Source organism: Myotis nattereri (assembly GCF_964212035.1).
Source record: "Myotis nattereri genome assembly, chromosome: 8".
NCBI classification, from domain to species: Eukaryota; Metazoa; Chordata; class Mammalia; order Chiroptera; family Vespertilionidae; genus Myotis; species Myotis nattereri.
The window spans coordinates 63,975,582-63,989,512 of NC_138083.1; the positions used below are offsets into that span (position 1 = coordinate 63,975,582).

Genomic DNA, 13,931 nt, shown 5'->3' on the forward strand with positions numbered 1-13,931 from the left:
TCTCTTCATGATCCCTTCCTTATCCCTTTTCATGATCAATTCCATGGACATAAGAACTCTGTGACTTTTAAGTTACTTTAGAAGAGGAGCAGAAATAGATGAGAAATAAACAATGAATTGCTATTTTGAACCAATATCAAACAGAAAGAAGATCTAAATGATGAGAATAAAAACGCTTCTCCAAACATAAATATCCTCAGCTGTAGCAGAAAATGGAAGAAAATCTAAATAAAATGCTTTTTAACTACTTTTTTAAAATATATCTTTATTGATTTCAGAGAGGAAGGGAGAGGGATAGACAGAAACATCAATGATGAGAGAGAATCATTGACCGACTGCCTCCTGCATGCCCCCTACTGGAGGGGATTGAGCCCGCAACCCCGGCATGTGCCCTTGGGAACCGAACCTGGGACCCTTCAGTCTGCAGACCGACGCTCTATCCACTGAGCCAAACCAGCTGGGGCTAACTACTTTTTTAGAGTGCCCATATGAGGGTGATGTTTTACAGTTGTAATTTGGTATTGCCTTACAACTATGTCTCTAGTGTGAATGGATGGTCTATAAGGAGGATTCTTTAATCTGGTGGCATATTTAAGAAGACAGTGTAAGCTTTAAAATGTAGCCATGTGAAATTCTGTGTATGATTAGTAAGACCCTTAAAACTCATCTCTATTTACAGGGTGCCACACAGAAGTGCATACACACTTTCACAGCTGATAGCTCAATTTTGAAAATGAAGTGTATTTTAATAAACACTGCCTTTTAATTATTCAGAGTGTGTGTATACATTTTTGGGGACGCCCTGTATTATCTTAGGAGCCCTGATTTGAAGTACTTCTACAACATGCTGAGAAATATGTGGGTTGAACCAAAGACCTAGGCAAAATGTGGCAGAAATTTATAGATTCTTATTTTATTCCTTTATTCCTCAGAGCGTGTCTCAGAGAACTGGGGGGTGCATTCACATGCTGGGGGAATTTTCACTTTTTATTTTATTGCACAAACTTGAAACCTATGCACTCAGAACACCAGTCAGCACCAGTAACAATTCAGATGCTCTTGGAAATGTTCATTGATGCTTCGCAGTGCTCCCTTAGATGGTTAAGCATCAGAGCTGGAAAAAACTCAAATACCCATCCTGGAGTCTGAGGATGGGAAAAGAACTTGACATCCTTGCCTGTGTCATCGACATCTCAGAACCATGTATTTTTAGCCGCATTCAGGAAGGTACTCCCCCACCCATCAGAACCTTTTCATGTACTTTTTTAGCCATATTCCATTGTTTCTACTTAAACTACTTATTAACATGTTAATCGAGTCACCCACCTCCCTCCACCCCCTCTGCATCCTGATAGAAATTGGTTGCTTCCTAAACTCTATAACCAAAGGCTTCATGTTTCGTTTAATTTTTTGTTCCTTCCAGCCCTTTTAATCAGAGACTATTGGTTTCTGTGTCACGTGTCAGATTATCCATCTCCAGCCAGGAGAACAGATCCTTTCTGCATCAAGTTATTGGAGCCCATGGGTTGGGGTTGGGGGCAGGGAGCAGCTCAGTCCCCATCCGAGACCCTCCTGGAGGTCTGGGCTTCAGTCCAGAGCTCCCTTTGCAGGGGCAGAAACCTCTTCCTCCATCACAGAATCTTTTGGCTCCTTTCCTGCTAGCCGTCAGGCACTCAGTGCGTACTTCACCAAATTCAAGGCCCGCAAGCACTTAGCCAAACGGCATTGTGGTTTTCAAACCTGGGGCCTTCCTGTTTCCCCAGCTCCCAGGCGGTCCCCTCCTGTGGCATTTCCCCAGTTGTTCGTACTCTGTCCACACTGCTCCATCTCAGGCACCAGCCCTGCATGCCAGGCCGATTCACCTACCCCTGGTATGCGTGGAGCAGCACCTCCCGGAAGGGCCACAGGCAGATCAGGGTCCCTCTGGCCTCTCAGTGGCGCTGCTACCTCTTCCCACGGCAGGCAGTGCAGTCACAGGCACCTCCCCCCACAGCTGCTTCCCCTTGCGTGGGCCTGGCCCTGGCTTCCAGCTGAAATGGCCTCATTGGGGACACTGCCCTCAACCCCTTTTGTCTCTGAACGGATATCTCTAACACCAGCAGATCCACCCTAGCCCCTCGCCACATCCTGTCGGTGGCTCAGAGTCGGTTGGCTGCAGAGTTGGTTGCCTCTTGTTGCAGCTCTGAGGTAGGTCTTGGTCCTGGAGCAGCCGGGCCTTGTGCCAAATCAAGGGCGCATGGATGGAGGGGCACCAACATGCCATCCCAGCAGCAGGACACTGGGACTATCCTTAGCGAGGAGTGAAGGTGGCCACGACAGTTAAGTGGTCTTGCTGTGTCCATGGCCTCCCTCTTGCCCGTGCTGAAAGCATCTTAAGACCTGCAGTGCAGGCTGGTGGGGTGCTGGTGGGGCATCGAGTAGAGATGGGAGATAGCACCTCTGTGCTATGCAGAATGCCCCAAGTACAAGGGCTTAGGAGAAGGCCCGATCTTCGCTTTACTTCACAGACCCAGTGATGGTGCCCAGACCTTCCAGTGTTGGACAGGCAGGGGAGCCCGACCCTGTCCCTGTCTACGCCACATACACTCTCCTCAGTGTAGGAGCCTCACCCTGGCCACGGGGGCACCCACGGCCAGGAGAAACCTGGGCCGCTGAGCCCACTCCCTCTCCTCACGCTCCCCTGCCCTTCTGAAGCCCTCTCTTTCCCCAGGTGCCCTCTGACCACCACCTACCAGTCCCCACCAGCTCCTGGGTCTTAACCGTCCATGTCCTTTGGGGCTGGGCCTCTCAGCCACCTGCTCGCTTACCTCTTCCAGCTCCAGGAGGAGGGGGGAGCAAATGTCACTCATCAGACAAGTAATCAGGGGTCAGGTCTTAGGAGGTGCCGGGGGACACCTGGGCCAGCCAGACAAAGACCTGTTCTGGACAGCTTGCGTTTTGTAGGAAGAAACAAACAATAAACAAATGAATGTAAAACATGTCAGGTCGTGCTAAGCACTTTGTAGAAAAATAAAGCCAGGTTGGCATGGAGGTGGACAAGGGTGCTGTTTTAGACAAGATGCGCAGGGTGCCTCTGCCGGGTGAGCGGGCGGTGCAGCGGAGGGCGAGCACCTGTCCTCTACCCCCTGCAGGTGCAGTGTGATCTCCTTTCCTGCCGCTTACTCCTCCCTGCCTCCCATTGTGTCTCATACCAGACCTCTGGGACCAACCTTATAGCTTCCGCCAGGTGTGCCCCCAGATTAAACCTGCACGCACGCGCACACACACACACACACACACACAGACACACATGCACCCCTAAGGTTTCAGACCTTATCAGGAACTTACTACGCTAAAGGAACATCTCTCACTTCCCATTTTGTATTTACATCCCACCATGGCCTTCCTCTACTAGCTTAGCCTTGGAAGGAAGTCTGTGCCCCTCCCAATTTCTGAGTGGTCCCTCACCCCCCACCCTACAACACTGGACAAGAGGGAAGAGGGAAGGCAGAGGGAAGAAGGTAGAAGAAGGTAATTATGGTAGCATGACTACGTCAACCAGGACTGTTCCGCTACTTGAGCAGACACACATGCAGGAAGGGAAATGGGAGCTTCCCTCAGCTCCTGCTGCCCTGTCCTGTGCTGGTGCGGCTGTCCCAGTGTCACCCATGACCCAGGAGAAGGGCATCTGAGGACTTTCTGAGCACTGCTGGCTCTCGTTTCAGCTTCCTGGAGAGAATCGACAGCGTCAGCCTGGTGGACTACACCCCCACAGACCAGGTACGTGAACTCAGAGCTGAGCCACCTGTTGGAACCTTGTGAGGTCAAAGAAACTGTCAGTATTAGTCAGTGATTGTCTTTAAATGGATTAAGGAAAATTTTCTTCAAATAACTACTTCTTGCAAATGATGTTGTCCCTGCATGTACAGGTGGTATGTTTCCTATGCCCTGTTAATGGCCCATAGACTCAGCTCTCTGAAATGTATTAAATTTCTACATTCCCAATATCACAATAATGTTATCTGTGGAATAGGACTAAGCAATTCCCATTCCTCTTGGAGCTCTCCACAGAAAACCAAACCTTTGCCTCCCTCGCTTCATAAACCCTGCCCATCCTGCTTCTGGCCCTGGTCTGAGTCACAAACCACAGCACGCTCTCCAGGGGGTTAGCCAGGAAAATTACCCCTTTGCAAGTAGCAGAGAGGGACCTTCCGTGGCCCCCAAACCTTTGACCCGCAGGCATCTGTAGAGACTTGGAGAACCATGAATTGTTCAGCTTAAGCGCCCTCTGGACGCCTCTAGAGGTCAGTGAGCTCCAAAGAAGTTAGGGGGCTCCGTTCAGACTGCCTCTGCAGCACTCCCCTGTCTGCGTCCCCCACCCCCCACCCCCCATCCCCCGTCCCCCGGAGGGCCTTGCCCTGGGATCTCAGGGAGGCTCTCTCTTCTCTGCGCTGCACGTCCTGGAGGTCTGAGCTCCTCTCCATCCCTCAAGCCCACCTGTCTCGGGGACGGACTCTGAGCGAGCACTCAGTTACCTGGCAGAGCCAGGAGCCTTCCCAGCCTTGAGTCATGCATCCCCATAAGGCTCCCCTCTTCCGGCTGAGAGGGGAGGACCACCTCCCAGCTTCCGGAGAGATTGCAGTGTCAGCCTCATGAACACCACAATGGATTTGTGATCAGAAAAAATACCCTGACATCTGGCAAGCGTACAAGAGATGTCAGCTTATAAAATTATGACTTTCTCATCCCCTCCCGGCCACAGTCATCTTTCATCTTAGCAGAGAAGTGTGCGGGGAAGAGAGGAAATCTTAACTCTATTCGCACCCAGTCCAAAGCATCCATGATCTGTGAGTGCAGTTGCACTTCCTTTGCTTTCTCGCCCAAATGGCTCTAAACCCAGAACAGCCGGCTATATCGGTTATATCGGGAGAGTGCAGGCGGCATCTCGCCCACAACCTTAAAGGAGGGGGGTGTGGTTGTCAGGAGCACAACAGTGGCTACACTCATTGGTGATTAAAAATAAAAATCCTGAAAAAAATAAAAGCACAGCTATCCAGTCTCTAAGACCAAACCAATGCATTAACTGTGACTTTCTCAGGGCTGGGGGTCGGGGAGGGAGACAGAGCACCTCTGTCTGAGCTTTAAGGACTGCACTGCTGTTGCTCTTACAATGGAAGAAACCGCTATTTGAAAAGCTCCGTGATGCTTGCATCCTGGGCCTCCCTTCCGAAGGAGAGCAATGGTGTCACTTGGTCTGCTTTTCTCTTCCTGCTCCAGGACCTTCTCAGATGCAGAGTTCTGACATCAGGGATTTTTGAGACCCGATTCCAAGTGGACAAAGTGAACTTTCAGTAAGTGTGTTGTTGGGAGCAGGCCTGTGCGGGGCTGTGGGCAGGAAGCCCTCCCTGCTGCCACCTGGGGCCTACTGGGCATGGGGCCGGGAGACCCAGCAGAGTGCCAAAGGGATTGCCATCCTCCTGGATAAGTACATGTGACTGTGTGGTGCTGAAGTGCATGCAGTGAGTGTAGGGAAGGGAGGAATCCCAAGACTGGAGAGGCCCGCGAAGGTGAGAAAGACCCCAGGCATTGGTGGGGCAGGTGGAGAGAAACTGCTGCCAGAAACGCGGGCAGAGGGATGCACCGCACAGGCCGCCCTGAGAAGAGGAGCCCAAGCCACCCCATGACCACAGGGCCAGCGCTGTGACCCGAGAAACGACTGGCTGTGGACGCCCAGGCTGGCTCCCTGGTGCAGACCCGGGGCTGCCCGAGCAGCCTGCCAAGGCCGCGCAGGCCGAGGTCGCACAGGCCGAGGTCGCACAGGCTGTGCTGCAGGCGGGCAGCGTGAACAAGAGCACAGAGTACAGGGTGCGTCCTCACACGCCAAGTAATTACCGTCCTCTTCTCCTTCCACAGCATGTTTGATGTCGGTGGCCAGAGGGACGAGAGAAGAAAATGGATCCAGTGCTTTAACGGTGATTTCTATGCACCCTCCAGAAAAGGGGATGAATTCTCCCCTCACTCCTGCCACTATGTTTAAGTAGCTTTGCATGCGATCATCTATAAAATGCCTTAAATATGATTCTCATAAGTAAGGAATTTAAGTATCCCCAGCTCCCATTTGCCGTTGGCTAATATGGGTGGACTCCTGTCCGGGCACATGGCTGAAGGACCAGTTGCACACACAGCGCTGGTTCAAGTCTTTCTCACGGTCAGGGAATGACAGTCACCCTGCAAATGGTAGCAGTTGGATGTGTGCTTTATCATCACCCCCAGTGACATCTGTCTAACTTCCTCTCTTCTCCCCTCAGACGTCACCGCCATCATCTACGTGGCAGCCTGCAGTAGCTACAACATGGTGATTCGGGAAGATAACAACACCAACAGGCTGAGAGAGTCCCTGGACCTTTTCGAAAGCATCTGGAACAACAGGTTATAAAAATAATAAGTTCAGTCTCACCCCTGGATGGCAAATTCTCTTTCATTGAAAGTATCACTCAGCTCACTTTTATTATTGTTCTCCAGACATAGCCATTCGTTCCTTACCGGTAAATCCAAAAACTGCAAGAAGTAGCTTTTTTAGTCCATCTCACATACAGACATACTTAACATGGACCGTTCCTCGATGGAGCTCTGCTAGTGCTTTGTGAAGAAAATTCATTATTCCTCACTTAAGGACATTTTTTTCCCATTGATTTTTAGAGAGAGTGGAAGGAGGGAGGGAGGGAGGAAGGGAGAGAGAGAGAGAGAGAGATCAATTGGTTGCCGGGGCGGGGGATCACACCTGCAACCCAGGTACGTGCCCTTGATGGGGAATCGAACCCACAACCCTTAGGTGCAAGGGCCAACGCTTAACCACTGAGTAACCAGCCAGGGCTGTGAAGAAAATTTAAATCTCTGTTTTGAGAGCCTAAGATTATTATCTAGGGTACAAAATTGGTTTGGTTTGGTTTGGTTTTCAGAATCTAGAAAGTGCCAGTGTTAAGCACCCACATATAGCTAGGTGACCCCCCTACGATCAGTTACAGTTCAAAAGCACAATCTTGTCTGAAAGTGCTACGACTGCACAGGAGCGAACGGCACACACACACCAAACACTGCACGTGGAGTGAAAAATCAGTGTCTTCGGAAATATTTGGGGAGAAATCGCACCATGGAGGTCAGAAACATACGCTGTCCCTGCAAAAGGCCAATAGGTTATCAGGCCAATATTTCTCTAATAAAGTGCTCAACAGCTGTTCTTATTTTTATACTATTAAGACAGTGGGAAAGAACGAGTCAAGAAATACTGGGTATACACAGAAATGTTGGGGTCATTAAAATAGATATAATTATAGATATAGACACACACACACAGTCACATGGGAAAATGACCACAACGTTGTTAAATGAAAAGGCAGATTTAAAAACACCTTGAACTTATTTTTATAAACATGATAAATATGTGTGAGGATAGGAAAAAAATGAAAAGTCAAAACATAAACATTCTAATAGTTGTCTCTGGGTGTAATTACATTTTTTTCCTATCTACTAGTTTTTCTATAATTAAAAATTTATTTTTACAAGGACTATGGATTTTTTTAATCCTCACCCGAGGATATTTTTTTATTTTAGAGAGAGGAAGGGAGAGAGAGAGAGAGAGAGAGAGAGAGAGAGAGAGAGAGAGAGAGAGAGAAACAGAAACACCTCAGTTACCTCTTGCACGCACCCCAACTGGGAATCAAACCCGTAACCTAGGCGTGTGCCCTGACCAGGAATAGAATTGTCCAACCAGCTGAACCACACCAGCCAGGGCAAGGGCTGTGCATTTTGTAACCAGAAGAAACCTTAAGGCTATTTCCATGTGGCAGAAGCATGGGTTTTGTTTCTAATTCCTGGTAAGATTCCTGTGCGCTACTCATCAGCTTGATTCCTTCGAAGGAATGGACTTGCTAAAGGCTTTGCTGATGTGCACACTGACCTCATGTTAAGCCAGTTTCCAGCGTCTATCGAAATGAGACAGAGAACTTTCCCGCCTGCACCTCCACGGTGCCTGAGCCCCCCACCCCACCCCCAGCCTGGCCTGTCCAGCGCCGGGATCTAGATCTAGATCTGATGAACATTCTGCCCAGTCTGGAGAACTCAGACCTGCTCAGAGGTGGCAGGGAAAACCAAGCCAGCCGCAACTATGTTCTGTGCGATTAGCTCAGGAGTCCTGCATCTTATTAACAACGCTGTAACTTCTAGTTTTCTGACAGTTTCTTAGTAAGTTACACCCACCATAAATAATCCAAGTGTATTTCTTACATAAGTAGTCCTTAGCTTTGGTACCAGTACGTGTATGTCCCCAGGGAAGATAAGGTAGAAGGCGCTAAAACTGCTGAGTCGGCTGCCATATTTGGTTACCATTTTAAGAATGTCTTTCTTGGCGGCCGAGTGCGGGATGGAGATATCGGCCTGTGGGGCAATGCTAAGGCCGATCCCGCTGGGAAGGCGGCAGTGCTCTCCTCGTCACTGAGTTCCTCCTGCGCTCCCCGTTCTTTCCGTAGAGTGGATGTACAATGTGTGTATGTATTTCTCCTTTTCAGGTGGTTGCGGACCATTTCTATCATCTTGTTCTTGAACAAACAAGATATGCTGGCAGAGAAAGTCTTGGCAGGGAAGTCAAAAATTGAGGATTATTTCCCAGAGTATGCAAATTACACTGTTCCTGAGGATGGTAAGGCTTCAAAACCAGGTTCCCCCGATTAAGGAAAAGACTTCATTGTTCAGCAGCCCAGTAACTGCAGCTCCAACAGTTCTGATGGCTCTAGGACACGCGGTTCATTACAGTCGCTCCTCTTGACGACTGCCCCTCCCGAAGGTAGGAGCGGCCTCAGACGTCCGGGTAGGCTTCCGTTTGTAAAAATTGCAGTTGGACTTTCCACCTGAACTGTGCCTTTGGAGAGAGGACAGTTTGGGGGTGAAGCTGTCATCCGCTGGGGTAAGTTGTGCCTCACCTGGGCCTCAGTCAGCCCTTTACATTGACCTGCACCCTGAACCCTCCCAGTAGCCCCGTGTGGGAGTTTTCGTTGTTTGTTTTCTTGTGGGAAGTGAGGCTGAAAGAGGTAAAGCCACTTTTCAAGGTCACTCAGGTGGAGCCTGTGAGGGCCTTTCTCCGGAGCCCGGGCTTTCCGCCCCGTGTTTACGTCTCTTGTCTGAGGGTGACTTTGGCTATGACATTGGTGATTCACATTAGGGTGTTCCTGGGAACGGGACTCCAGTGCGAAGGCAGGAGGCCCTGCCCGGCAGAGCTGTTTCCAGCTGCTGCTCTGCAGTTCTGAGCAGACCCTGGGCCACCAGAGTCTCGGAGGACAGGTTTGTTTACAGCAGAATCACACCACTTCTTACGTTTGAATCCCAAACTGGATCAAGCAGAATGAAAAGGACTTTCCTAGCAACTCCAGCTAAGAAGGTGGGAAAATTCATCAGCCTCTTTGCACGGACCTCAGCCAGCCCAGGGGTGTGCTGCCCAGGGCTCAGGTGGCTAACCCCCGCCCAGGGGGTGTTCAGAGCACACCTGGCGCTGCCCTCTCTGTTGCTGATTTCCTGTCTCCTGACAACTGACTCTGCCTTAACTTCCCCAGTCCCCAGCCCCGCCTTCCCTGACCCATCCAGTCAGCACTGTGGAGCTTACTTCACTGTCCATCCAGGACGACACACGCTTCCTTTTCCCTCCTTTGGGCCCTGGCCCTGACCCTCATCTCAGCTATGGATCTGGCCAGTGCAGCTCCTCTCCCAGGCTCCCTGATTCTGGTCACTCGACTTTCCAGAAAACTCTTTGGACTTCTGAAACACGTCACAAACATGCGTAAGATCCCTATCAACATTGACTTAATCTCCCACAAACTGAGGCCAGTCCTGACCTGTCCAGGAAATAGAGCTGCGCCTCCCCACACCCCTGAGCAATACTGCACTCCTCCCCCACACCTCAGTCACACTGTGCTCCTCCCTGCCCACTCCTCCCTCCCCTCTGCACCGGGCCTGCCCTGGCACCTCCCTGGCCAAGCCTGGCAGGCCTCCAGGTCAGGGCTGACTCAGCGCCTGCAGAGCTCCCCAGACCACAGTGGCCGTAACAGAGAAGGGAAGACAGTGATGAGAACACGCTGATTTGGAGCCTAGAGTCTAGGAAAATAAACTTCACAGGGCCTCAGAGCTATCGACTGGTTCCATGAACTCAGAATGTGAATGGGGAAAAGGCTAGGAAGGGCCTAGATCAGAGTGGGTGCCATGTTGATTTTTTTTTTTTTCATTGATCTTTTTGAGAGGAAGGGATAGGGAGAGAGAGAAACATCATGTCCTGTCTGAAAATGATTCTCTAGACTTTCCCTCTGCTTGGGCAACAGTCTCCTCTCATATATTTAAGATTATTTTGTATAACTACTAAACCCAGGTACATGCCCTTGACTGAGAATCATTGGTCAGCTGCCTCCTGCACGCCCCACACTGGGGATCGAGCCCCACAATCCCGCATGAGCCCTGACCGGGAATCAACCTGTGACCTCCTGGTTCATAGGTCGATGCTCAACCACTGAGCCACACTGGCCGGGCGCCCCACTGATTTTAACTGGGGCTGCAGATGCTGTAGTCTGTGGTAGGAACAGTAGGAGGGGGTATTTCTAAGAACAAGGCTGATGGAATGGGAATGTGGCCTGGCTGAGCAGATCCACCCCTGCAGCCGCAGCCACAGGCCTGGTGCCAGTTCCTGGAGACCGGGGCCTCTCTCCGCCAGAGACCGCTGACGGTGAAGGCAGCTGCGGGTGTGGCCAGTGTTCAGTGAGATGCTGTCATTTTATTTGAGTGAAAGTTATCCCCCTACCACCAGAGAAAGAGAGAGAGAGAGATCAGTGTGAGAGACACATCGATTAGTTGCCTCCCACATGTACCCTGACCCAGGCCGGGGAGCAAACCAGCAACCCAGGTACATGCCCTTGACTGAGAATCAAGCCCATGACCCTTTGGTGCACAGGCTAATGCTCTAATCATTTAGCACGCTGGCCAGGTTGCCATACGTGTCTTTTAATGCTATATCGTAGTCCAACTTTGTTCTTGTTTTTTTAATATGTTTTTATTGGTTTTTAGAGAGAGAGGAAGGGGGAGGAACAGAGAGATAGAAACATCAATGAAAGAGAAACGTCACTGATCGTCTGCCTCCTGCACACCCCATACTGGGGATCTAGCCCACAACCCTGACCGGTATCGAACTAGTGACCTCTTGGTTCACGGGTCGATGCTCAACCACAGAGCCACACCAGCCTGGCTCGCAGTCCAACTTTGTCATTCCTTTTAAGTTTTCACAGAGTTGTAGTTCAGTTTCACATTATTTAAATAAAATTCCTCTTGTAATTTCTACAGCGACACCAGATGCGGGAGAAGATCCCAAAGTTACAAGAGCCAAGTTCTTTATAAGGGATCTGTTTTTGGTAAGCAGTGTTATTAACTGTTTTCCTACCCCCGGAGAGTGTTATGGTTCTTTGCAGTTTGCAAATGCTGACCACCACTGAGCCAACCAGCCAGTGGCTGCCTTTCACATGTGTGCCCTGCCCCAGCTGAATCCTCAGCTCCCGGGCCCGAGCCAGGCCAGCTTCCTTGGTTTCCAGCTGCGTGTTCAGCAGTGGGACACTCCCTACCGCTGTGCTCCCTGTCAGACGACACCCCCAGCCCTGAGTCTCTGATCCAAGTGCTGCCCAGGTCCTTCTCTGAGAATGAGGGGCGGGGCTGCGGTCCCATGTGCCCCTGGGCAGGTGGCCGGAGGCCCCGCAGCACAGACACCCCTGTTTTTGCAGAGGATCAGCACAGCCACCGGGGACGGCAAGCACTACTGCTACCCGCACTTCACCTGCGCGGTGGACACGGAGAACATCCGCAGGGTCTTCAACGACTGCCGCGACATCATCCAGAGGATGCACCTCAAGCAGTACGAACTCTTGTGAGACGCCGGGGTGGGCCGCCTCCTGGCGCCCTCTCCCCCCGCCCTCCCGTCCACAGCCCCAAGCCCAGTGTCTGTCCTGCTCCGTGTCGGCTCCCGGGCGTGACCACCAAGCCTCTGGCTACCTCTGTTCCCCTCAGGTTTGGTTTGAAGCTGTTGTTTTCATTGACCATGACGTTCCCCACCCTCCCCAGTTTGTGTCACTGCCAACCATCCGCGCTCACTTGGGTGACACTGCAGTGAGATGTCTCGAGGTGGGGCCCCTTCTATTCATCTAGTCAGTGATTGATTGATTGATTGATTGATTCATTAAAATCTTGAGAGATGGCAGAGAAGCGCCCTTCCCCCTCACCCCCTCCCCCCTCAAGTTACCCAGCAGGACTGTGAGATGCGGGGCGCCACAGCTCCCCGATTCTAGCTCTATGAAGCTGCAGGCGGACAAGTGGCCACCGCTTCTGATCTGCATTAGCCCAAGACTCAGGAGGCCCCAGGCCACAGAGTGGCAAGAACACCTTTTCTCAGTCATATTTTGAGCCTCTGCTAGCCTCAGGCATTTGAGTTAGAGCTACTTTGAGCCTTTGCTTTTTAGGCAGAAAACCTACCACCTTCACTACTGCGAAGTGTGTCCCGTCTGAAAATGATTCTCTAGACCAGTGGTTCTCAACCTTCCTAATGCCGCGACCCTTTAATACAGTTCCTCATGTTGTGGTGACCCCCAATTTCACTGTTACAAATTGAACATAATTAAAGCATAGTGATTAATCACAAAAACAACATGTAATTAATTATATATGTGTTTTCCGATGGTCTTAGGCAACCCCTGTGAAAGGGTCGTTCGACCTCCAAAGGGGTCGCGGCCCACAGGTTGAGAACCGCTGCTCTAGACTTTCCCTCTGCTCGGGCAACAGTCTTCTCTCATATATTCTTGTTGTTTTATTGCTGGTTTATTACACTGTACAGACCACAACATGTGAGATTATTTTGTATAACTACTAAAGAAAACTCCTGGTAGATCTCTGTGCCTTGATTATGGCTACACCTGTAAAAGCTACGTGTTTTTATTGTGCTGAACAGCTAAGTGTCTACGTGACCTGCCGCTTCTCTAAGGAAGGGAATGAATGGTATCTGTGGAATTTAGGACATTTTATCAAGGTAGGACTTTGAAAAATACTCCTTGACTTTAAAAATTTACATATTTATATATATATATATATATATATATACACACACACACACACACACACACACACACACATATATATATAAATGTATAATACACATCAATCTTCCACATCTTAGAAATAATGCTTACTAACATCACAAGCTCCCTTCAGGGAACACAGGGATCCAAGATGTTTTTTCTCTCCAGATAGTATGTTCCTTGATTATTTTGCTACTTAAGGATGTTTGCATGTTCCCTGCGTGGAAATGGGTTGACCATTACCACTGTCGAAGCTTTTGAGCCACTTACTTGACCACAGGTTCCATCTTAAACAAATAGGAAGAAGACAAGAGGGTGTCAACGTTTGTGTCTTGGATTCTTCCTAGGAGAATCCAAGGATGGCACTCCCACTTGCCTTTTGAAGAAGAAACGTGACAGACCTTTTGTTTGAAATATAAAGTCAACATATATGGCTGTTTCTCAAACTTGAAAGATCTGCAAATGCTGTCTCAAAAGTTCTGGCACCGTGTATCTAGAAAGCAAGAACCACTGTCGCAGAGACGTTTTCTATTCTGGCCGCAGCCACAGCTTTGAGGGCAGTGTCCGGAGGTCAGAGATGCTCTGGAACGGTGTCCAAAGCTGTAGTTCAACAGTACAAACCCAGAGAAGTGACAGCCTAGCCTACATTACTTCATTAATTCCCTTTTTAGTCTTCTAGTATTTGTTGGAATTTTAAAGTCTACTCTATAATATAATTAGCATTTTTATCATCCTTTATAAACTTATCCAATGTTAAATACTACTAGTTTAACATGAAAGGATGACTACTTGATAGACAATCAATGC

General features: G+C 49.8%; 1 protein-coding gene across 2 annotated transcripts in view; it reads left to right on the forward strand.

Annotated features, from left to right (window-relative positions):
- Positions 1 to 13,001, forward strand: part of GNAL (G protein subunit alpha L) — a gene marked incomplete at its 5' end in the record, with an annotated part of 102,031 nt that extends 89,030 nt beyond the window's left edge. For both annotated transcript variants that reach the window (XM_081097627.1, XM_081097628.1), the window contains 7 exons: positions 3,705 to 3,759; positions 5,257 to 5,330; positions 5,893 to 5,951; positions 6,288 to 6,408; positions 8,544 to 8,674; positions 11,350 to 11,417; positions 11,781 to 13,001. In XM_081097627.1, coding sequence (XP_080953753.1) covers positions 3,705 to 3,759; positions 5,257 to 5,330; positions 5,893 to 5,951; positions 6,288 to 6,408; positions 8,544 to 8,674; positions 11,350 to 11,417; positions 11,781 to 11,927 — 655 coding nt within the window. In that variant the 3' untranslated portion in view covers positions 11,928 to 13,001. The remainder of the gene's footprint in view (positions 1 to 3,704; positions 3,760 to 5,256; positions 5,331 to 5,892; positions 5,952 to 6,287; positions 6,409 to 8,543; positions 8,675 to 11,349; positions 11,418 to 11,780) is intronic.
- Positions 13,002 to 13,931: the final 930 nt, after the last annotated feature.